Source organism: Trachurus trachurus, assembly GCF_905171665.1.
Source record: "Trachurus trachurus genome assembly, chromosome: 18".
In the NCBI taxonomy this organism is placed as follows: domain Eukaryota; kingdom Metazoa; phylum Chordata; class Actinopteri; order Carangiformes; family Carangidae; genus Trachurus; species Trachurus trachurus.
In genome coordinates this window covers 6,096,769-6,122,873 of record NC_139909.1, presented here as the reverse complement: position 1 = coordinate 6,122,873, position 26,105 = coordinate 6,096,769, and the positions used below count along the sequence as shown (strand labels likewise).

Sequence of the window (26,105 nt, the reverse complement as noted above, 5' to 3'; positions counted from 1 at the left end):
TGTGGATGAATCTACGTTACCACTTGTTAATGGCTCTATTTTCGATAAATATATCGTTTTGTCTCTATCATTATTTTGTTATTAATAGTGGTGGTGGAAATGCTGGGCGAGCCGACCAGCGTTTCTTTACTTTCGGTTTTGTGGCGAGTCATGAGAATAACGCCGCTGAATCGCCGTTTATGGTGGGAACTACGACGGTATGTGATCGTCTTCGAACCTCTGACTTTAAAGCAGTAGTAAGCGGAATATTTGTGTTAATATAAGTCTTAAATAGTTATATCTTCCGACAGCAATCACTTACATAGAGTGTTTGGACCGAAACACGGGTCTCTCAGTCCCTCTGCTGAACCTCCGACTTTAATTATTGATGAATGAAAACATGAGTCTGTCTTGCGCCGGTCGAAGAATTCTACGGTGCGCGCGGAGGCTCATAAATGTAGTGTGAAAACACTTTGCTTTTCCAAAACTCCTCGTTGTCCCTTTAACCATTACTCTAGACCTAATTTAAACCTAATTATAATCTAACGTCTTAACCCTCAAAAAGCCCTTTGAAAAAGTGAGGACCGGCCAAAATGTCCTCAGTCTGTTGGTTAAAAACTCGTTCCGGTCCTCACAATGTAGCATGTACAAGAACACACACACACACACACACACACACACACACACAAACACACAAACTATCAGTGTGTGTGTGTGTGTGTGTTTAGAGGGGTGGCAATATTTGTTAATGTACGCCATTTAATCTGTTCCCATCTCCTGTATTAACACTCTGTCTGGATTAATCAGTACACACTCTACTAAATGACTCAATTCATCAACACCACACAGACACACACACACACACACACACACACACACACACACACACACACACACACACACACACACACAGAGGTGCAGACAAACAGAAACACACCCATACTCGCTCGTTTTCTTATTGCAGAAGTAATGTATTTACACACACACACACAGACACACACACTGGGCAGCGAGAGGCGACAAACACTCACATTGATTATTCTATCACTTCAGTCGTCACGACAACAGCAATCAGTGTTATTGTTTCATTGGAATGAAAGCAGCCGCTGAGTGTGTGTGTGTGTGTGTGTGTGTGTGTGTGTGTGTGTGTGTGTGTGTGTGTGTGTGTGTGTGTGTGTTCCTGTGTGTGTGTTTGTGTGTGTGTGTGTGTGTTTCCGACATCTGAGGCGTCTCCTCCTCCTCCTCCGCAGTTTGTTGTGTTCGCCTTTGAAAAGCAGCGGTCAGAGGTCGAAGGTCAGAGGTCAAGGTCGTGCTTTTTAGGAGGTGCAGGGTTAAAGGGTGATTTAAGGTTAATGGAGGGTCGACGACGGAGAGAGAGAGAGAGTGAAATGTGTCGTTGGAGGAAGGAAGAAAGAGATAGATGAAGGAAAAGATGGAAAAAGAAATGAATAAAGAGAGAGAAGGGAAAGATGAAGAGAAAACGGAAACAAGAAAATGCAGTGGTTAAAAAAAAGCGGAATGAAAATGAAAAAAAAGGTGGGAAGAGACAGAATAAAAAACAATGAAAGTAAGAGAACTAAAAAAGAAAAAAAAACACAAAAGAAGAACAGAGTGAAGATAAAAGACAGGAAAGACAGGAAAACAGAACAAAACAAAACAATTGTGTTTTTTAGGAGGTGCAGGGTTAAAAGGTGATTTAAGGTTAATGGAGGGTCAATAGAAAGACATTGAAATGTGTCCTTAGAGGATGAAAAAGAAGAGAGAGATAGATGAAGGAAAAAGAAACATGAATAAGGAGAGAGAAAAGAAAGATGAAGAGAAAACGGAAACAAGAAAGTGGTATGGAAAATTTAAAAAAGCGGAATGTAAATGAAAAAAGAGGTCAGGAAAGTGAATAAAAACAAAGAAAGGAGACAAACTTAAAAGAAAAAAACACAAAAGAATAAAAGAGGAAGATAAAAGACAGGAAAGATGGAAGATCACAATAAGAAGGCAAGGCAATAAGCAGGAAAACGTAAAAAAGAAAAACAAAAAGGTTGTGCTTTTTTGGAGGTACGGAAGTAAAGGGTGAATTTGGAGGGTCAAAGGAAAGACAGTGAAATGTGTCGTTAGAGGATGAAAGAGAAGAGAGAGAGAGATGAAGGAAAAGATGGAAAAAGAAACATGAATAAGGAGAGAGAACAGACAAGAAAGATGAAGAGAAAACGGAAACAAGAAAATGAAGTGGTTCAAAAACAGCGGAATAAAAATGGAAACAAAAGAGGTGAGCAAAGAGAATAAAAACAAAGAAACGAGAGGAAATAGAAAGAAAAACAAAACAAAAGAAGAACAGAGAGAAACTAAAAGACGGAACAGACAGACGGACACAATGAGGAGGAAAACGGAAAAAAGAAAATCAAAAAGGGCGACTCTGACCTCCTCCCTCTCGCCTCGTCACCCTTTAACTCCTTGACCTCCATTTTTTTTTTCCTCCTCGGCTTTGTCAACTTTTATTAGTGAAACATTTGACACTGAGATGACACCTACCCTCCCCTCCCCCTCTCCCCCTCTTCTCGCTCTCCCCCCTCTCCCTCTCCCTCTCCCTCTCCCTCTCTCTCCTCAAGGTTAAGTTCAGCGCAAGTTCACAGACACGAGAGCTCATCCCTTCATCCATCCGTCACGCTCACTCTCTCTTTTTTTTAACAACTTCTCAATTTCACTGAGAGGAAAAAAAACTCAGAGATAAAAGCAGGAAGTGATTTTCGACTCGATTCCACCAACAAACAGCAGCAACAACAGTCTGAATGTATTAAAACCTCAACGTCAACAAACCTCTCAAAGGTGCTAAAATGTGGACGTTGATGAAGTGTCGCCAAAATTAATTTGTTGTGTGAGAACAAAGAGGCACAACAAAATAGATTTTACCACAATAAAAGCGCAGCTGCAGAGTGAAGCAGCAGCTTTCACGCACTTGTTATTTTTTTCTATTGTAGAAAATGATCAATATTAAACAAGTGTTACTGCGTCGACAGCGAACGGTCCATCTGTTTTAAGTTTAACTCAACTCAATTTGCATAAAGATATGTAAAAAAATAAATAAATAAAAAAGTCTATTAGAGAATAATCTGTATATTTCAAAATAAAATACAGAAGATGTGACATGTCACTTGCTGTTACAGGATTGGACCTGCCCTTCATGATGATGCCCCACCCGCTGCTGCCCATGGGTTTGCCTCCCGCGTCCGTCGCCATGGCGATGTCACAGATGAACCACCTCAACACCATCGCCAACATGGCCGCCGCGGCACAGCAGATACACACTCATGTACACCGCGCGCCCGTCATCAAGGTAACTATGATAGCTTTAACAATGGTTTTAAATTGATCGAAACAGTAGAGGACCCAGGGTGGCTCCCTGAGGAACTCCTCCAGCACTTTGACTGTAGTTTAGTAGTAGTAAAATGTTTAGACAGGAACAAAATAGGTGATAATAACAGATTGTTTTTTTAAATATGGCTATCCTTTATCAATAATTACTCAATTATAATTAATTAGTTTATCACAGGTCTTTTTTAGTTGATGTTTCTACTTCATTAGTTCAGAAAACATCATCATGGCCATTTGCTTTTCTTCTTTTTCAAGGTTATGTTGTCTTAAAGTGGAAGAAAAATAAAAGTAAATACATTTTTAATCAACTAAAACTCTTAACCTAATTGATCGCTTGAAATCTTTGAGTTTTAAACAGTTGATCATTTATTTAACATTTCGTAACGAGTGATGGAAACAAGGGGCTTTTATTTTTAAACTCTTATTAATTCAGTCATTTCCTGTGACTGATAAAGTGTCACGTTCATGTGTTTGAGGATAAATTATTACAGTTTGTAAATCAAGGTAACTATAAGCTTTAACAGTGGTTTTAAATGGAAACAGTAGAGGACCCAGGACGGCTCCCTGAGGAACTCCTCCACCATTTTGACTGTTGTTTAGTCCAGTAAAATGTTAAGCCAGGAACAAAACAGGTGATAATAACAGATTGTTTTTTAAAATATGGCTATTCTTTATCAATAATTGTTCATCAATTACTTACCACAGGTCTTTTTTGATTGAGATTTCTACTTAATTGGTTCATAAAACATCAATATAGTGATTTGCTTTTCTTCTTTTTCAAGATTAAATTGTCTTAAAGTGGAAGAAAGAAGAAGTCAATCAATTTTTAATCAACTGTAACTCTGCGTTGTTGATTTAGTATCATTTCTTGCTCTGGTCACTTTAATATTTTAATTGATGACTTGAAATCTTCACATTTTAAACAGTTGATCTTATAAAACAAAACATTTATTTTTCTTATTTATTGCATTTAACATTACATTACAAGTGATGGAAACAAGGGGCTTTTATTTTTAAACTCTTATTGATTCACGGTCATTTCCTGTGACAGATAAAGTGTCATGTTCATGTGTTTGAGGATAAATTACAGTTTGTAAATGACAACGATTTGATTTCATTCATTTAATTTGCCCTTTATAAAAACATGATAAAATCACACTAATAATAATTACTCAACACAAACACACAGTGCCAGCTCTTGTTTCCATTACACACCGTGTTGTGTTTATTTTTGTTGCTACCTCCGACACGTTGGTGTGTGCCCTGACTGTGATCAATGGTAACCGATGGTAACCGCGATTAACACAAACCTCTAATGATTCACCCGAGACGTTCGAGGAATCCCTGTTGAACGGCTGCACTTAATTACATCTGACTCTCTCTTCTCTCTCTTCTCTCTGTCTGCAGGAGAGAGTGTGTGACAGTCCCTCTCTCTCTCCGTCTGTCGATGAGACCAACACTCCTCTGCAGTCACAGCCCAGCAGCTCGGCCTCCAGCTCGCCCGAAAGACTGGGTACGCACACACACACACACACACACACACACACATACACACACACTCACATAGAGAGTCATGGCCTTTTAATATAAGGAGGTTTGAGAATCATTGACTGCGGTTCAGGAGGCACAGTGAGGTCAAAAGGTCGGTGGTTTCGAGTCCATGGGCATGAATGATACTGAAACTCACTGCTGTGTGTGTGTGTGTTTTCTGTTCGTCATTAAAGGTATAGTTCAACATTTTGGCAAATTGGCCCATTGCCATAATCCATATAATCATAGCAGTAGGTTTGTTACCTTTAATTGTCGGTGCAAGCTGTTTTTAGAACGGCGGAGCAGAGCCACACAATCCAACAACTCCACAAGGCTCTGGTGGACAAGTTGTGAGCTGCACATTCACCACGCTATGAGATAATAACACAACGTTACCAGACAGAGTTGTTTTAGAGGGAAATTCATGCAAAACCGCTGATGTGCGTTGCCTTCAGGGGCAGTTTTTCATCATCAGTCTCTGTATTTCCCTCTAAAACAACTCTGTCTGGTAACGTTGTGTTATTATCTCATAGCGTGGTGAATGTGCAGGTCACAACTTGTCCACCAGAGCGTTGTGGAGTTGTTGGATTTTGATGAGTTTGATGAGGGAAACCAAGAAATCCCATTAGCCTCCGTAGCGTAGCTCTGAGCAGCTCACGGCTCTGTTCCGCCGTTCTAAAAACAGCTTGCACCAACAATTAAAGGTAACGAACCTACTGCTATGACTATAGGGATTATGGCAATAGGCCAAATTTGCCAAAAATGTTGAACTATCCCTTTAAGACTGCAGCGAATTGTCCGAAATCCTACAACCTCTGAACGCCTCATGTTACAACAATGTAAAACATTGAAAAAAGTCCCCAAAATAAATCGGACACCACTTTGTACATGTGCACAAACACTGTGCACGGAGTTGTAGACACATTTCACACACACATACACACACACACACACACACACACACACTTCGCTAACGTGTGTGTGTATGTGTGTGTGTTGGGCGTAAACACAAACTCACTTAGTGTTTCCTCTCTGCAGGATTAGTGTCGGCCGATGCAGACGTCGCACTGACCAACCCTGCTGCACCCAACAAGAAAATAACAAAGGACAAAGGTTGGACCACACACACACACACACACACAAACACACACAAACACGCACACACACTTTTCTATAAGTGAGGATATTCCATTACCCACCTTAATCTAAACCCTCACCCATTTTCCTTTGACATCTGACAAATTGTTCTCACTTAGGAAGCTCTCCTCATCTACTGTATGCACACACACACACACACACACACACACACACACACACACACACACACACATAAACACTGTGACTGAAAACACACACATGCAGCAGACAAATATGCCTTGACACACACACACACTCACAAACAGAGAAACAGAAGCGTCAGGATGTTCTGCTGCTCCTATTGATCACCTGTCTCCGAGCCATCAATCAGACGGAGAAAGGAGAGAGGGAGGGAGAGAGAGAGGGGGAGAGAGGGAGGGAGGGAGGGAGGAGGGAGAGAGAGAGAGGGAGGCTAAGTGCGGGAGGCATGGCGGCTAAAAGGGGTCAAAGGTCACGCACTAAAAGCATGCGGGGCCTCTCCTCGCTCCATCACGCTCTCTCTCTCTCTCTCTTCTTTCCACCTCTTGCTGATTTTTTTCCCTCCTTATAACACATTGTTTTCATCTTCGTCTCTCCATCCTTCCCTCCTCCTCCTCCTCCTCCTCCTCCTCTCCACTCGTTTTCCACTCCATTCATTCATACTCCGGGAGCTCCGCTGCTGCAGACATCAGCAGGAGCAGCAGAGGAGGCGATGACTTTAGAAACCAATCACAGAAAGGAAAGGAAAAGGAAGGAATGAAAAGAAAAGAAAAGAAAAGAAAAGAAAGAAAAATAGAGACAGGGAAAGGGAAGAAAAGAAAAAAAACAGGAAAAGTGAAGAAAAGAAAGGAAAGAAAAAAATGAAATGAAAAGAGAAGAAAAGAAAGGAAAACAAAAAGAAAGGAGAGAGGAAAGAAAGAAAGAAAGAAAGAAAGAAAGAAAGAAAGAAAGAAAGAAAGAAAGAAAGAAAGAAAGAAAGAAAGAAAGAGAAAAGAAACAAAGAAAGAAAGGAAAATTAAAGGAAGAAAGGAAGAGAAAGTAAAGAAGTAAAGAAAAGAAAGGGAAAGCAAAGAAAAGAAAGGAAAAAAAAGAAACTAAAGGAAAACAAGGAGAGAGGAGAGAGAAAAGAAAGGAAGGAAAAGTAAAGAAAAGAAAGGAAAAGAAAAGAAAAGAAAAGAAAGAAAAAGGAAAAGAAAAGAGAAGAAAAGAAAAGAAAGTAAAGGAAAACAAAAAGAAAGGAGAGAGGAGAGAGAAAAGAAAGAAAGAAAGAAAGAAAGAAAGAAAGAAAGAAAGAAAGAAAGAAAGAAAGGAAAGAAGTAAAGAAAGGAAAGGAAAAGAAAAGAGTCAGTTGGGGCAACTTCAACATTTCTAGTGTTGTGATGTGGTTACATCATCATGACATCATCATGACATCATCATGACCTCATCATGACCTCATCACGCCCCGTGTCACTGACACACTGGGAGGAAAATAACCATCTGTTTATCTCTCTGTCCATCTCTGTGTTGTGATTGGTCGATTCCTCCTGTTGACATGACATCACTGATGACGTCACTGATACTGATCGATATTTGAATCGGGGTTTGATTTTGACTCGATCGAACCTTCTTATCTTACCAACTGTCAACGACACCTTTTCAAAATAAAAGCGTACACACTGAGCAGCTACAAGGAATCACGTTTTCACTTCCTCCTTCATTCCTCCTCCTCCTCCTCCAAACGCCTCTCTCCATCTTTATAACCCTTTTGAAACCCTCCTCTTTCCTTCCTCCCTCTCTTTTATATTCCTCCTCTCTTCCATATTTCTTTTAATACCTGTTTTTTTCCACCATGTCTTCTTCTACCTTTTGTCATCTTTTCTTTCTTTTTTTTTACTTCATTTTGCATTTTTCTTTTTTTAGCCTTGTCAACAAGTTCATTTGGGGGAAAAAGAGAGGGAAAACAGAGGAGGAGTGCAAAAGAAAAAGAAAATGGAAAGAAAAAAGTTCTAAATGATCATTTTAAAGGCAAATTGGGTTGATTTAAAATAGGAAAAAAGGAAAAAAATATTTATGGAAAAGAAAAAGAAAAACAGAGGTGAACGTGAGACGGAGATTAGAAAAGATGGAGGAAGAAAAAGATGGAGGTGTGTAAGAGTGAGAAAGGATGATGATGATGATGATGATGATGAAAAAAGACGAGTGGGAAGATGAAGACGAGACAAAAACAAGAGTCAAGAGTGGAGGAGGAAGAGGAGGAGGAGACGCAGAGTGGTGGAGGGATGTATGGATGGAGTGACTGATAGAGGATAGAGTGTGTGTGTGTGTGTGTGTGTGTGTGTGTGTGTGTGTGTGTGTGTGTGTGTGTGTGTGTGTGTGTGTGTGTGTGTGTGTGTGTGTGTGTGTGTGTGTGTGTGTGTGTGTGTGTGTGAGTCAGAGAGCGTCTTAATCAGCGTTAATTTCACAGCAGAGTTAACCCAGTTGTCAGTGTGTTAGGCATTAAGGGCTGAGCAGACACTGTGACACACACACACACACACACACACACACACACACACACACACACACACACACACAAATCAAGGATGTCTTTAATCCTTGCCAATTAGTACCCCACATGATTGTGTGAATACTAACGACCTCTGTACGTGTGTGTGTGTGTGTGTGTGTGTGTGTGTGTGTGTGTTGGCTGTAATTGATTTCTCTGACGCTGCTTCGTTGCCTTTTACACCTTAGTAAACATCAACATTTCATAAAAAAAACTCTCCAACGCTCCAACACGATTCGCTGATGATGGAAAGTTTCCCCCCGGTGGGTGAAAGTTTCAGAGAAAGGAACGAGCCGTGTTACATTCAAGGGAGTCAGGAAAAAAACAAATCTGCATCAAAACATTCAGCTGCAGCTTGGAGATTGTTAGCTTAGCTTAGCATAGCTTAGCATAACGACACGATGCAAAGTTACTGCTTTTAACACATAACTAAATTAACGAAACTAAAATATATACAAACAATAGAACAATAAATAACATGTTAATGAGGCAGATTCTAATTTTTGACTTTAGCTAAGTTAGCGGGTGTTATGCTAAGCTAAGCTAGGCTAACGTTTGTCGTAGGGCTGCCTCTAGTCGACCAAAATTTCATTGGTTGACTGGTCACAACAATAAATAACATGTTAATGAGGCGCATGTTGTTTTCTAATCTTTGACTTTAGCTAGGTTAGCGGGTGTTATGCTAAGCTAAGCTAGGCTAACGTTTGTTGTAAGGCTGCCTCCAAATAGTCGACCAAAATTTCATTGGTCAACTGGTCACACACAAAAAATAACATGTTAATGAGGCAGATGTTGTTTTCTAATATTTGACTTTAGCTAGGTTAGCGAGTGTTATGCTATGCTAAATTAAGCTAAGCTAGGCTAACATTTGTTGTAGGGCTGCCTCCAAATAGTCGACCAAAATTTCATTGGTCAACATTTGGAGCCGTCTCTTTGGAGCCGTCTCTTGTCAAAATTAAGTCAAAATCAATTTTACTGAACTGTGTGCTACAGGCTATGGAGGGCTTTTCATTTGAAGGGCCAGATACAGGAAGTCGTGACATTGAAGTCGTTGCTTGTTAATAATAGCCTATAAATATAATAATCACATTATAGAAGCAGGTTATAAAAATATTTAACACTCATAAACAGTGAATGATAATAAACAGACTTTAATGGCGATTGATTAACGTTAATTGATTAACTTAACTCTGTTTAATCAACGCATATAGAATGAGATCAGACAGTAATTAAACGTTTATTATATGATAAAAGGATACATAATCTATAAATGTAACAGTGATTCCTGAGTAATTTCATCTTAATTTATTGAATTCGTTCTTAATTAATCATAATTTCATTTCATCTCCATCATTTTAAAGGAATAGTTCACCAAAACTATTAAATCATGGTGAACTTAAAATGAGCAAAAAAAAAAGTTCAATAACCGAGACACTGAAGTGATTTCTGTTGATTTGCAGCTGTGTGATGTCAAAAATAAGGATGAAAAAATGAAACTGATCGCCTGTTATTGATTCTCCTGCAGACGACTCCTCCCTGGCTCAGGCCCTGCCCCCCGGCTTCCCCGCTCCGTTCCTATTCGCCGACGGCCTGTCGTCAGTGGAGACTCTGCTCACCAACATACAGGTGTGGAGACCAAGCCTGCTCTTTCACCTGTTTCTATCTGTCTATCAGTTTTTTCTTTTGTTTATTTATTTTTTTCGATACAATGTGTAACTTTTCCTCTGTGGTGTTGTCACGTGAGGACGCTGATTGGTTCGGAGGTTATTTATACCGTCCCCTCCCTCACACACACCTTCAGAACCTGACGAAGGTCTCAGGACCGAAACGTTGTTCAGCTTAAAGGGATAGTAGCATTTTTTTAAAGTGGGGTTGTATGATCTACAAATAGCCTGTAAGTACTTTAATTGCAGTAGAAGACTCTCTGCACTCCTCCCGTTAGCAACGCCAGCCCATAATAGCCCTGCCCAGAGATTTACAACATACATTGTTGTGAATGGACCCAAAGAAACGGCCTATTTTCGCGGCCTAAAAGAGGTTTTACCTGAAAAAAAATACACAGTTCCATTGTTCGCTATAATATAATTTTTTCCAGCTCTTCAAAGTGCAGGAAAAACACAGTTTTTATTTGGACCTAACCAACTGCTGATCGGCGGGCGCTAACCCTGGGCGGAGGGATACGTGAGTTGGTTAGGTCCAAATAAAAACTGTGTTTTTCCTGCACTTTGAAGGGCTGGAAAAAATTATATTATAGCGAACAATGGAACTGTGTATTTTTTTTCAGGTAAAACCTCTTTTAGGCCGTGAAAATAGGCCGTTTCTTTGGGTCTGTTCACAACACTGTATGTTGTAAATCTCTGGGCAGGGCTATTATGGGCTGGCGTTGCTAACGGGAGGAGTGCAGAGAGTCTTCTACTGCAATTAAAGTACTTAGGGGCTATTTGTAGATCATACAACCCCACTTTTAAAAAAAATGCTACTATCCCTTTAATAAAATCTTTGCAAGTGATGACAGTGTGCGGGAGCTTTCTGTCACGTCACTCGACCACGCAGGTCTTCTCCTACGCACCTGTCCGTCCGTGCCGGTGTGCACAAGTTTCAACCTGTTTCTATTTACCACCACCTGCTGCTGCTGCTGCTGCATCTCTCTCTAACTCCTCCCCCTCTCCTCCCCTCTCCTCCCCCCTTCCTCCCTCCATCAGGGTCTGCTGAAGGTGGCGGTGGAGAACGCCCGGGCGCAGGACAAGCAGATCCAGGCGGAGAAGAGGGAGCTGAAGATGGAGCTGTACAGGGAACGGGAGATGAGGGAGAGTCTGGAGCGACAGCTGACCTCCGAACTCCAGAGCAGAGGTCAGACCCCGACCCACGCCTCGTCTCCGTGACGACCACGACCACACACACACACACACACACACACACACAGCAACAGAAACAGAAAGGTCGTTGATTATCTGATATCGGAGACTGCTGGGGTGAAGGTCAGGGAGGGTCACACCTGGTCTGGTCAGGACTCGGATGTCAAAAAATATTTCACAATAAAAGTATTTATTAATGTGATATTGATTTGATTGATTGATTAATTGATTGGTTTGGGGCATCAATCAGATTACAGTTTTATCTTTGTTGTTGAGCTGCAAGTTATTGTGAAGCACTTTGTATCACATAAAGTTGATTATTACTGCTTTGGTGTCCCTTCAAAATAAGAGCACCCTTATAAATTGATGGTAATATGAACTTTATAATACGTTCACACTATTAAGCATTAGTTAAGCTTTAAATACTGAATTCATCATTATAACACATTAATACTCATTAGTATGTAGTTTATAAACACAGTTAAACATGTTTTACTCATCATTGATAAGCACTAACTCTATTTATAAACTACATACTAATGAGTATTCATGCGTTATAAATGATGGAAAGTTTCCCGGTGAAAGTTTCAGAGAAAGATTCAGACACTCAACGGGATCAGAGGCCCGAACGAGTCGTGTTACATTCAAGGGAGTCAGGAAAAAAAAAATCTGCATCAAAACATTCAGCTGCAGCTTGGAGATTGTTAGCTTAGCTTAGCTTAGCTTAGTTTAGCTTAGCATAGCTTCTAACACATAACTAAACTAAACTAAAATATATAAAAAGGCAGATGTTGTTTTCTAACCTTTGTCTTTAGCTAGGATAGCGGGTGTTATGCTAAGCTAAGCTAGGCTAGGCTAACCTTTGTTGTAGGGCTGCCTCCAAATAGTCGACCAAAATTTCATTGGTCGACTGGTCACAACAATAGGCTAAATAACATGTTAATGAGGCAGATGTTGTCTTCTAATCTTTGACTTTAGCTAGGTTAGTGGGTGTTATGCTATGCTAAAATAAGCTAAGCTAAGCTAGGCTAATGTTTGTTGTAGGGCTGCCTCCAAATAGTCGACCGAAATTTCATTGGTCGACTGGTCACAACAATAAATAACATGTTAAGGCAGATGTTGTTTTCTAATCTTTGACTTTAGCTAGGGTAGTGGGTGTTATGCTAAGCTAAGCTAGGCTAGGCTAGGCTAACGTTTGTTGTAGGGCTGCCTCCAAATAGTTGACCAAAATTTCATTGGTCGACTGGTCACAACAATAAATAACATGTTAATGAGGCAGATGTTGATTTCTAATCTTTGACTTTAGCTAGGTTAGCAGGTGTTACGCTAGGCTAAGCTAGGCTAGGCTAGGCTAACGTTTGGTATAGGGCTGCCTCCAGATAGTCACACAAAAAATAACAACGATAAAAAAACATTTGGAGCTGTGTCTTATCAAATTTAAGTCAAAATGACTGAACTGTGTGCTAAAGGTTAGAGGGCTTTTAATTTGAATGTAAAGCACATTGCATTTCCTTGGTATGAAATGCGCTATATAAATGAAGATGCCTTCCCTTGCTTTACATACGGAACAACATGTAACTCCTCTTCCTCCTCCTCCTCCTCCTCCTCCTCCTCCTCCTCCTCCTCCTCCTCCTCCTCCTCCAGCCTCCATCCAGAAGCGTCTGAAGAAGGAGAAGAAGGCGAAGAGGAAGCTGCAGGAGGCGCTGGAGTTCGAGTCCAAGAGGCGGGAGCGAGTGGAGGACGCCCTGAAACACTCGTCCTCGTCCTCCCCCTCCCCCGAGCCGCTGCACGCCGCCAACAACAACACCAACAACAACAACAACAACAACGCCAAGAACGGTACCACATCTTCTCTCCGACACGTTTCCTCCTTTGAGTTTCTTTCATCTGTTTGTTTTTCTTTTCAGTTTTTTACATCTTCAGCCTTTAACCCTCTATGGTACCACTTTTTGGCCTGTCACATCTCCACAATTCATCCCATTTAATGCTGTAATACTTTAAAAAAGAGAAGAGACCTTAGAGAACCAATAACAATGCTTTAATTTATCACATGACTTTCAAGAAGCCATACTGAAACTCCACTAAAACGGTCTGAAAACATACAGTAACTTCCTGGCCCTTTTTCATCTGGAAAAAAAAATATTTACACTAATAGATTAGTAAAGTTTAATTTTTAATAGTTCCATGCAATTTATTTACTTATTAAATAATGGAAACTTGTTAAAATGCACCTGTTGCCCGAAAGCAACAACGTACCATTATAGAAAATTGCAATGCTGCCTTGAGGCGACACTGGACCATTATGGAATCAAAATTGCATTATGAGACTATATGGTAGTGTGTGTTTAGGTGTAAATATAATGTTCAAAAACATATAATTCATCATAATTTTGTTTTTTATCCTTAATAAATGTGATTTTGGATGCAGTAAAGTAAACATCAGGCTATTATGATGATGATGAGGAAGATGAGAGTGAGAATTGGGATGAGGATGAGGCCAGTGAAGGTGAAAGTCTACAGAGACTGGTGTTTCTAATACAGTAGATGATGAACCATAATGGTACAATGTTGCCATCATAATACAGCGTACCATAGAGGGTTAAAACGTCCAAACGTCCGTCACTGTGAAACAAAAACGACTAAAAAGGACCAGTGGTGTATTTCTGTCTCACCGTCCCGTCTCTCCGTGGGCGTCTCCGCTCTGTCAGTCAAAGACGCCGTACGGGAAGTTTCGACATCACGACTCATTTTCAATCTGTGCAGTTTGTTGACGTGTCGTTTTGAAGAGTTGTCAGCTTCTGTTTACTTTTGTTGTGGGGAAAACAGAAAAACAAAGAAACAAGAAATGCTGCATTCAAGTCCAGCTGATAAGATCGTAAATTTGAGAGTTTCTGACTTTTAAATGATCCGGCATTTTCTAAAACAACACAGAAGAGTCTGAAAACCAAGAAAAATTCAATGAAAGTCTCATTTCAGCCAGAGATAATTATAACATCGGATGTGTTCAAAGACGTGCACAGATTGAGATTACGTTTTTTGTTTTATGCTTAGAATAAAAACGTCAATTTGAAAAGCTTGTATGCATGATTACAATTCAATTGAAAGACATTGTTGATATTGGCGTTGGTATCAGATAACGAGGTCTGTTTATAAATGGCATTGACCATGATTATACAAACCTGTTTATTGACTGAATAGCTAAGTGTTGAATCCAGTGTACATTTATACATGGTAGGCTACTAGGCCTAGTTTAAAGGGATTAGTTCAACATTTTGGCAAATTGATCTGTTGCCATAATCCCTATAGTCATAACAGTAGGTTTGTTACCTTTAATTGTCGGTGCAAGTTACGAACGTTACCAGACAGAGTTGTTTTAGAGGGAAATTCATGCAAAACCTTCAGGGACAATTTTTCATAAAGCAGTCTCTGCATTTCCCTCTAAAACAACTCTGTGTGGTAACGTTGTGTTATTATCTCATAGCGTGGTGAATGTGCAGGTCACAACTTGTCCACCAGAGCGTTGTGGAGTTGTTGGATTGTGTATTTGATGAGTTTGATGAGGAAAACCGAAAAATCCCATGAGCCTCCGTAGCGTAGCTCTGAGCAGCTCGCGGCTCTGCTCCGCCGTTCTAAAAATAGCTTGCACCAACAATTAAAGGTAACGAACCTACTGCTATGACTATAGGGATTATGGCAATGGGCTAATTTGCCAAAATGTTGAACTATCCCTTTAAAGTTGAGCGAGCAAAAGTGTTGTTTTCTTTGTGAGTACTGAAGATATGTTTGGTTTCCTTTACACCAAACAGGGAATAAATAACAGAGAAACATCGGCCAAATTGTTATTTTTAACATTGGTGTCGGTATCTGCCCAGAATTCCACAATCGGTGCCTTTATCAAAACTTAATTATCAGAAGATTATTAGATTATTAATAGAAGATTATTAATTACAAGTATTTAACTCAATTATTCTCAAAGTTTCCTGATGTTTATGAGACAAATTGAGAAAATAAGCATCAGATTAAACAACGATGTGTTAGAACAAAGTGTCAAACCTACAGAGATGAAAAACCTTGTCACTTTAAAAGAGGCAGATTTTCATCTTCAGCTTAATTTACTTTAATTTAAAGTTGAGACGTCACACAACTGTGTAGATTTGTGTTGTTACACACCTATAATCACTGTTTCTGTGTGTTTTGGGGGGGGGGGGGGTTGTGTCGTTTTTCTTTCTGTTTTTATCGTGTAACGTTTAAAAGAAAATAAGAAACGACAACATCACGGCCGCAGAGACGAATCAGAGAGCAGAAAAACAAAAACATGGAGGTTGTGGTGGTGTTGTGTTGTGTTGTTGTTGTGTTGTTGCTGCTCAGTGTTACAAGGTGTTTTCAGCTGTTTATTGTGCGACACACTGAGACTCTGTCTTGTCTTTTGTTGCCTCGGACCAGACGCTGCTGCAGCCGAGGAGAAACCTGAACTTAATGGAAACCAGCAAGACAACGGCGCTGTACAAGGTGCACACACACACACACACACACACACACACACACACACACACACACACACACACACACACACACACACACACACACACACACACACACACACACACACACACACAGAAACCAAACAATAAAAAAAACTACATAAAACACAAGCACACACACACACGCAGGCGCACAGTCAGATACACACTCATGCATGCAGAGTCATGCTGACACACACACACACACACACACATTAACAGATATAGTACAGTACACAAGCATGTTAAACACACACACACACACACACACACACACACAGAAACCAAACAATAAAAAAAACTACATAAAACACAAGCACACACACACACGCAGGCGCACAGTCAGATACACACTCATGCATGCAGAGTCATGCTGACACACACACACACACACACACATTAACAGATATAGTACAGTACACAAGCATGTTAAAACACACACACAGACACACACACACGTGGCAGACACATGTGTGTGTTGGGGCCCCGGCTGGATTAGTGGAGACATTAAGCAGACACACACACACACACACAGAGACACTGTGGCCTCCCTTTGATGTGCACCTTGTAACACACACACACACATGGATGCATAAGTGTGTGTGTGTGTGTGTGTGTGTGTGTGTTACAGTTTTATGAGGTTGTGTTTGTCTCGTGTGTGTGTGTGAGGACATTGTTAAGATGTTTGGTCACTGAGACATTTGGACGTTAATGTAAAGTTCATGTAGATACAGGACTTTATTATACATATACAGTATATACATATATATTACACATGTATGAGTGCAGCTATTACATGTTACATATAATTAAAATATAAATTAATTAATAGATAAATGAAACTAAGGTGAAAAAAAACAAGTAAAAAGAGTGAAAACTAAATGATTAAAGAGTTGAGGAGGTAAATATCAGTATATCAACATCAATTAAACACATTATAGATCAGTTTATCAATACACAGCTGTGATGATCAATTAAAAACTAATTAGTTTCAATGTAGGAAAGAACAGATACAGATACAGCTGCACGATGCGTTCAAGGACTGTAGGTAACGCCACTTCTTCCTTTATTTTTATTACTTCATAACTTATAAAGTGTTACCAATAGACACAAGAAACAAATAGAGAGAAACACAATATGGACTTTTATTTTGAAAATATTTGTGAACAAACAAATGAAACTGAGGCAAAAACGAGTTGATTCAGCTTATTAAGGATGAATCAAGTGTTTATTATTAATGATTAACTAACATCGATTCATTATACACTGTAAAACGTTGGTGCTGTGGAACTGTTTTTCTTTTAATTTTGTAAAAACACATAGAGCGGTGTGATGCGTTCAATGACTGTAGGTAACGCCACTTCTTCCTTTATTTTTATTACTTCACAACTTATAAAGTGTTACCAATAGAAGCAGCAAACACAGGAAACAAATAGAGAAACACAAAATGGACTTTTACTGAAGCGAAAACGAGTTGATTCAGCTTATTAATGATGAATAAAGTGTTTATTATTAATAATTAACCAACATTGATTCATTATTCACTGTAAAACGTTGGTGCGTTTTTTTTTATTTTGTGAAAACACATAGAGCTGTATGATGCGTTCAATGACTGTAGGTAACGCCACTTCTTCCTTTACTTTTATTACTTCATAACTTATAAAGTGTTACCAATAGAAGCAGCCATCACAAGGAACAAATAGAAACACAATATGGACTTTTATTGTGAAAATATTTGTAACAAACAATGAAAACAGGTTGATTCAGCTTATTAATGATTAATTAAGTGGTTATTATTAATAATTAACTAACGTTGATTCATTATACACTGTAAAACGCTGGTGCTGTATGATGCGTTCAATGACTGTGGGTCATGCCACTTCTTCCTGTTTCTTTAATACTTCATAACTTATAAAGTGTTACCAATAGAAGCAGCCAACACAAGAAACACATAGAGAAACACAAAATTTCACTTTTATTTTGAAAATATTTGCAAACAAACAGTGAAAACAGGTTGATTCAGCTCATTAATGTTGAATCAAATGTTTATTATGAATGATTAACTAACGTTTCACACATAGCCACTGTAAAACGTCGGTGCTGTTGATCAGTTTTTATTTATTTTAATGCCGTTTTTGTAAAATTTTTAAGAGTGTAAAGTTCATTCAGTGATTTTTTTATTCATTATTTTTGTCCATCGAGGACGAGTTCATGTCCGGTTTTAGGTCAAAGTCTGGTGGGTTTTATGTCAGCGAGGATCCTCACAAGTACAGTAGGGACTGGTGTGTGTGTGTGTGTGTGTGTGTTGCAGTGTGTGTGTGTGTATGTGTGTGTGTGTTAGTATGCGTGTGTCGTCCTCTCTCCACCAGCTGTGCTCAGTCCTCCCTGACATTGAAAACCTTCACTTGAAACTCTGCGTGTGTATAAATGAATATCTACAGGCGAGTGTGTGTGTGTGTGTGTGTGTGTGTGTGTGTGTATGTGTATGTGTGTGTGTGTGTATGTGTATGTGTGTGTGTGTGTGTGTGTGTGTGCACTGTACCTGTAGGTGTGTGTTTTAATGTGTGTGTGTGTGTGTGTGTGTGTTTGATCCACACTCTGGTGAGACAGGGAACTCTAATTAGCTCTCTCTCCTCTTTAGACCCTTTTAGATCCCTCTCTTCTTGCAAGCCAAGCACTCACACACACACACACACACTGCAACACATACACACACACACACACACACATACACACACACACACCTGATTTCATTAATGTTGATTGGCCCAGTAGGACCCTTTGCTGCCTCGCTCTCTCTCTCTCACACACACACTCATCCCTCCTGCCATAAAAGCATTTTGCACCTACGGTGGTTTACTCACACACACACACACACATTGATACACACACACACACACACACACACACACACACACACACACACACACACACACACACACACACCTCTCCCCTGCCTCTCTCACCTTCCACACTCTTAATTAACGAGTGAGGCGAAAACTGCTGAACACAAAGAAAGACATCGCATTACAATCAGAAAGAGAGAAAGAAGAAAAAGAAGAAGAAGGAGGGAGGGAGGGAGGGAGGGAGGGAGGAAACGAGAAGCGAGGGAGAGAGAGAGAGAGAGGGGGGGGGTTAAAGAGAAGAAAGAAGAAAAAGTAAAGATTGGTTTCTCTTCGACTAATTGGTCATAAAAAACGTGAAAGAAGAATAAGAGAGCGAGGAGAAAAAAAGAAGGGAGGAGGAGGAAGAGGGTTTTTGATAGAAAGGTGGAAAAGTGAGGAGCGAAGAGGAAGAAAGGATGAGGAGAAGACGGAACAAGAGGTGGGAAAGAGGAAGTGGAGGGACGGAATGTAAAACATGGAAGAGAGGATGAGGAGGAAGAAGTGAGAAGAAAAGAAAAAGAAGGTGGAGAGGAGTAGAGAGTGAAGAAAGAGGGATAAGATGATGGACAAAGGAAGAGGAGGAGAAAGAAGTGATGAGGGGGAAAAGAGAGGATGGAGAGAAAGGAGGAAGGATGAGGAGAAGAAAAGGAAAGGAAAAAAGAAGGGAGGAGGAAGATGGTTTTTGACAGAGGGATGGAAGAGATGAGGAGGATGACTGAAAAGTGAAGAGCGATGAGGAAGAGGTGGGAAAGAGGAAGTGGAGGAAGGGAGGGATGGAGTGTAAAAAAATGGAAGAGAGGATAAGGAGGAAGAAGTGAGAAGAAAAGAAAAAGAAGGTGAAGAGGAGAGCGAGGGGAAAAAAAGAAGGGAGGAAGATTTTTGATGGAAGAGATGAGGAGGATGACGAAAAAGTGAAGAGCAAAGAGGAAGAAAGGATGAGGAGACGGAAGAAAAGGTGGGAAAGAGCGGTGAGAGGAGGTGGAGGATGGGAGGGATGGAGTGAAAAAAATGGAAGAGAGGATGAGGAGGAAGAAGTGAAAAGAAAAGAAAAAGAAGGTGAAGAGAGTGAAAAAAGAGGGGAGAAGGTGGGAAAGAGGAAGAGCGGTGAGAGGAGGTGGAGGGAGGGAAGGAGGGATCGAGTGTAACGGATGGAGTGTAACAAATGGAGAGGAAGAGAGGAGGTAGAGAGAGAAGGAAGAGGGTGAGGAGAAGAAAAGAAAGAGAAGTGATGATGAGAAAGAAGTGATGATGTGAAGAAGAGGAGGATAAAGAGAAAGGAATAAGGGAGATAACGATGACGAGAAGAAAAAAAGAGCATGGAGAAGAGGAAGAGGGGAGGAGTGGCGAGGAAAAGAAAGAGGTGAGGAGGAAGAACAGGTGCAGGAAGGAGGGAGAGAGAGGAAGAGGAAAAAAGGAGGGGTGAGAGAGGAGGAGGGTGGAAAGAGGACGGGAAGAAAGAAAAGAAAAAGAAAGAGGAATACAAGTGGAGAAGAAGAGAAAAAGATGAGAAGAAGGGAATAGAGACAGAGAGAAGATGTGAAACATGAAGCGAGGAGGAATGGTGAGAGGAGGTGGAGGAAGGGAGGGATGGAGTGTAAAAAATGAAGAGGAAGAGAGGATGAGGAAGAAGAAGGTAGAAAAAGTGAGAATAAGAGAAAAAAAAGGTGGAGGGAAGAAAGAGGGAAGAGGGTGAGGAGAAGAAAAAGATGGAAAAATGAAGAGGAGGGAAAAGAAAGGATGAAGAGGAGAATGGAGAGAAAGAAAGGGGGGAAGAAAGAAGAAGGGAAAAGAGCGTGGAGAAGAAGAGGGGAGGAGTGGAGAACAGAAAAGAGGAGGAAGGTGCAGGAAGGAGGGAGAGAGAGGAAGTAGAGGAGGAGGAGGATGGAAAGACAAGAAAAAAGAAAGGAATACAGAAGAAGAGAAGAAGGGAATAGAGATGGAGGGAAGACATGAAAGAGAAGTGGAGGAGAAAGAAGAAAAACATGAAGAAGGTGAAATGGGGCGAAGATGAAGAGAAGAGAAGAGGAGGGAATAAAAATCCTGGAGATAAAGAGAGAGGGAGGGAAAGGAGGACAGGAGAAGGAGGGATAGAGGAGGAGAAGGAGGAGGGATGATGAAGGAGCGATGAAAGAGGAGGAGAAGGAAGTTGAATAATGTGACCTTGTTCCTCGACCCGGTGACATTTCCTCCTCCGGCTGATGGAGGTTTAACAAGGAGCAGGTCAGCGCCATTTTTAACCGGCGTCGCCACGGTGACAGATGGAGGTGAGGGGCGAGGGAAACGGGGTTGCCAGGTCGGGATGGAGACAAACAGGTAAAAGAAGCAGGAAAACAGGAAAAATGAGAACGAGGGAGAGAAAAAAAACTAGAAAGGGAGAGAAAAAAAAATCACTTTCAATCAATTTTTCATCAAGAATTACTTGTTTACATTTTCATCTTGTTCAATTTCAATTAAAAACATAAAAAATATCCAAAAATATGTTTGTTTTTTACATAGAAAAAGTGATTAAAATTTTTATAAAATGAAAAAAAAAAAAAAAACTGAAAGATGAAATTATCATTTTAAAAATATTTGTGTCGTCTCAGCTTGATAAATCAATGAAAACTGTAATTAAATTAAATTAAATTAAGCTTCATTAAATGTGCGTTTTTCTGCAAAATTTCAAGTCCAGTTTGTATCAATAGATCAGAATATAGATTATTACGACGGAGTATTAGGGCCACATTGAGTGAGAATAAAGTCGTACATTTACGAGAATAAAGTCGTAAATTTACGAGAATAAAGTCGTACATTTACGATAATAAAGTCGTACATTTACAAGAATAAAGTCATAAATTTACAAGAATAAAGTCGTACATTTACGAGAATAAAGTCGTACATTTACGAGAAGAAAGTCGGAAATTTACGAGGATATAGTCGTACATTTACGAGAATAAAGTCGTACATTTACAAGAATAAAGTCATAAATTACGAGAATAAAGTCGTGCATTTACGAGAATAAAGTCGTACATTTACGAGAATAAAGTTGTACATTTACGAGAATTTAGACGTAAATTTCCGAGAATAAAGTCGTACATTTACGCCTTTATTCTCGAAGTTTGTGATTTTTTTATTTGTCAATGTGGCCCTAATACTCTGTTGTAGATTATAGATTAATCCTCTAAGGGAATTTTACTTTGTCCTTCAGTTCATTAGTTTTTTTTTTTTTTTTTAATCTATTAATCAATAATTAAATGATAAACATTTGCATCGATGAGATGTTTTTCCACAATTTATTGATTTTCTGAGTTTGATTGTAGTGTGAATATGTAAATTAACACTATTGATCAATTAATCAATCAACCTGACCTGCATAAATGCTGTTATTATTATTTTATTGGTAAAACTCAGACACATTTTTTTAATGATCAGGTCAAATCAAATGTTTTAATAATAATTATTTATTACTAATGTCGCTATGGAAACGTGACATCATGTGACGTAAAAAAAAACGAATATTTAATGAGCCGAAGTTCATAGATTTGAGTTTTAAGGACGACGAGAGAGAGTCTGAAGGAGAGAGGACAGGAGAGGACGGAGAGAAGAATGGGTCGGATAAAAATAATATGAGAGTAACAGATAGAGGACAGGAGGGAGCAGAGGAGGAGGAGGAGGAGGAGTGGATGCATGTAGAATAGAGGGATGAAAGAGGAGGAGGAGGGGGGAGAGTGATAAAAATAGGGAAGGGCAGGAGATGAGAGGGATGAAGAGAGGAGGGAAGGCAGGAATACGAAGGAGGAAACGAAACGAGGGGCGAGCGAGAGATGAAAGAGAAAATTTAAGAAAGTTTTTTTATTCAGACGGAGAGAGAGAGGGAGAGAAAAAAAAGAGAGGGAGAGAGAAAAAAAGAGGGAGGAGGAGAAGAGAGAGAGGTAGAGAATGTGTTTCATATCTGTAAAAACGCCGAGTGATGAGCAGAGGACAAAACGAGAGGGCAGGATGACGACAATGGGGAAAAAAGAGATGAAGAGGAGAAAGAGGAGGAAGAGGAGGATGGATGGATGGAGGGAGGAGGAGGAGGAGGTGAAGAGGAGGGAGAGGGATGGAGAGAGGGCAGGTTTATGGTGCTGTTATGCAGAAATGTAAACACTTTGCAGCGTTCGCAGAAAACAATGACACCGCAGGGAGGGGAAGGTGTGTGTGTGTGTGTGTGTGTGTGTGTTATTGTGTGTGTGTGTGTGTGTGTGTGTGGGTGCATCTACAACACCACGGGGAGCGGAAGGAGAACGAAGGAGGTGAAATGAGAGAAAGAGAGAGAGAGAGAGGGAGAGTCGACGATGTGAGATTTGGATCATAAATGTCTTCAGTGTAAAGAGACACACACACACACACACACACACACACACATAATAAAACAACAACTTCCTGTTTTAATTATCGTCAAGTTGCTGCACGAGTGTGAGGTCGTCAGTACGGAGAGCAGAGAGGTCCAAAACTAGATAAAACTCAAGAGAAAAGTCATTCAAACTGCGATCAGGAAACAACGTTGATTTAAGCCAAGAGTTAAAGGGATAGTTCAACATTGTTGGCAAATTGGCCCATTGCCATAATCCCTATAGTCATAGCAGTAGGTCTGTTACCTTTAATTGTCGGTGCAAGCTGTTTTTAGAACGGCGGAGCAGAGCCGTGAGCTGCTCAGAGCTACGCTACGGAGGCTCATTATGGGATTTCTTTGGTTTCAAACTCGTCAAACTCATCAAATACACAATCCAACAACTCCACAACGCTCTGGTGGACAAGTTGTGACCTGCACATTCACCACGCTATGAGATAATAACACAACGTTACCACACAGAGTTGTTTTAGAGGGAAATTCACGCAAAACCGCTGATGCGCGTTGCCTTCAGGGACAGTTTTTCATCAACAGTCTCTGTATTTCCCTCTAAAACAGCTCTGTCTGGTAACGTTGTGTTATTATCTCATAGCGTGGTGAATGTGCAGGTCACAACTTGTCCACCAGAGCGTTGTGGAGTTGTTGGATTGTGTATTTGATGAGTTTGACGAGTTTGAAACCAAGAAATCCCATAATGAGCCTCCATAGCGTAGCTCTGAGCAGCTCACGGCTCTGCTCCACCGTTCTAAAAATAGCTTGCACCGACAATTAAAGGTAACGAACCTACTGCTATGACTATAGGGATTATGGCAATGGGCCAATTTGCCAAAATGTTGAACTATCCCTTTCTATACCTGGAGTCAAATTCGACTTATTTCTTATTTTTAACACCATAATAACAATATATTTTTCTGTGAGAGAGTGTGGCAATCTGTCATAGTCTTGTTAATTAAAGGGAAACACCGCGTTATATTGGAGAAAGAAACATGTTCCTGTGGCACAGTGTGGTTCATAGCTGTAAATCAAAGGTCTGTTTCATTCTGAGGTTCGGTTACGTAGATTAACATTTACTTATTTATGTTTATTGTTTTATCCTGATCAAAGGTTAAAGCTGCAGCAGCCGAGTGTGTGCAGAGGTGAAGCCTGCGGCCTCATGTTGTGTTGTGTGTTGTGTTGTGTGTTGTGTGTTGTGTTGTGTGGTATGAGCAGAGGAAGTAGCTGTGTTATGTGTGTGTTGTATGTGCAGTGTTGGCAGTTAAGTGCTCTACAAAGCTGGGGCCAATTTAAAATAATGAGCTGCATGATTCGTCCCTGAACCGACATCTCACACACACACGGCTCTGCTATCACTGATCCAACGCAGCCGCCGCAGCCGCCTCACCTGAGCAGCAGCAGCAGCAGCACAGGAAGTCCATCAGCAGAACAAAAACCTCCAAACCTCCAGACTTATTCAGCATTTACTATAACTCGTCTTTTCCTGTTGCTCAGCTGTGGATATCTCTTGTTTCTGTTCGTCTTCTATCTAACAGCGGTTCCCAAACGTTTTACACAGTGCACCCTCTTCTACTTTCTGACTTTAACACACACTAACACGTTAAAGAAAAGGCAAAGTCTCTTTATCAACTGCATTTTGGGTATATTTTACTTTTCATCAAAATAATTAAAACATTTGTTTGTTTGTTTTTACAGAAAAAGTGATTTAAAATTTTTATAAAAATGAAAAAAAAACTGAAAACTGGAAAAACAGAAAGATGAAATGATCATGTAAAGCATTTTTTGTGTCGTCTCAGGTTCAGAAATCAATGAAAACTGTAATTAAATTAAATGAAGCTTCATTAAATCCCAAAATTTTGCGTTTTTCTGCTAAATTTCAAGTGCAGTTTGTATCAATAGATCAGAATATAGATTATTACGACGGAGTATTAGGGCCACATTGAGAAAACAAAACAAAACACAGACTTCGAGAATAAAGTCGTACATTTACGAGAATAAAGTCGTACATTTACGAGGATAAAGTTGTACATTTACGAGAATAAAGTCATAAATTCACGAGAATAAAGTCGTACATTTCCTACTTGAACATTTTATTGATCAAACAATGAACATTGGAAGATTAATCAATAATAATCACTTCCAGCCTTCTTTATTAAACTTTATTAACAAATATATACATAACAAAACTGTTTAGCCAGGGGTAAATCATATCAAAATATATATACATAGCCATATAAAGAGTATAAAAAAGCATCATATATACGTATATATACAAACACATATATACATACATAGATGTAGACAATCAATATAAAAAAATAAAAAATGCATATTTAATTAAACCTTCTTGGTATGATATCGTTGCTTGTTTCACTTCCTAATTCATTCTTTTTTTTGTGTCTTTTTTCCCAGATTCCCGGCCGTTCCTGAAGACTCCCATGATGTTTTAGAGCGTCACGTCCGACTCCGCCTACAGAAGCCCCGCCCCCTTCCCCCTCCTCCCACCCCAGACTGGCCCCTCCCACCCTGCACAGAAGAACTCCACCAGCCCTGTTTCCACGGCAACGGCCTCCCCCGGCGGGATTCTATTACCTACGTACCTTTGCTACAATTAACGCGACCTTTTTTCAAAACGTTGCTATAAGAGACTACTAAGAGACACGCCCCCTTATTCGGACTTATTTCTAAGGGGAGCGTCGTCTCTCAAACTTTTTTTTTTTTCCTTCTCTTTCTTCTACTTCTTCTTCTTCTTCTTCTTGTTCTTCTTGTTATTTTTAGACGAACTTCACTCCATTCATTCCTCTCTTCATCCCTCGTTCATTTCGAAAACTAAAAAAGTAAAAAAAATAGAAGAGGAAAAAGTCGCAACGAGGCAAAAAAAAATGGACCGGACTGATCAACGCCACAAAAAATCAACTTGCTTCCGGACAATGTGTGGGATCGATTTGATTGGACAACTGA

At 40.0% G+C, this 26,105-nt stretch overlaps 1 protein-coding gene across 1 annotated transcript in view; it reads left to right on the top strand.

Annotated features, from left to right (window-relative positions):
- Nucleotides 1–25,661, top strand: part of dachb (dachshund b) — a 109,011-nt gene extending 83,350 nt beyond the window's left edge. Inside the window, exons 5-12 of the mRNA XM_083993348.1 lie at nucleotides 3,138–3,307; nucleotides 4,753–4,858; nucleotides 5,914–5,988; nucleotides 10,044–10,144; nucleotides 11,221–11,368; nucleotides 13,018–13,212; nucleotides 15,817–15,882; nucleotides 25,557–25,661. Of these exons, the coding sequence (XP_083849474.1) occupies nucleotides 3,138–3,307; nucleotides 4,753–4,858; nucleotides 5,914–5,988; nucleotides 10,044–10,144; nucleotides 11,221–11,368; nucleotides 13,018–13,212; nucleotides 15,817–15,882; nucleotides 25,557–25,594 (899 nt within the window). The 3' untranslated portion in view covers nucleotides 25,595–25,661. The remainder of the gene's footprint in view (nucleotides 1–3,137; nucleotides 3,308–4,752; nucleotides 4,859–5,913; nucleotides 5,989–10,043; nucleotides 10,145–11,220; nucleotides 11,369–13,017; nucleotides 13,213–15,816; nucleotides 15,883–25,556) is intronic.
- The last annotated feature ends 444 nt before the right edge of the window (nucleotides 25,662–26,105 follow it).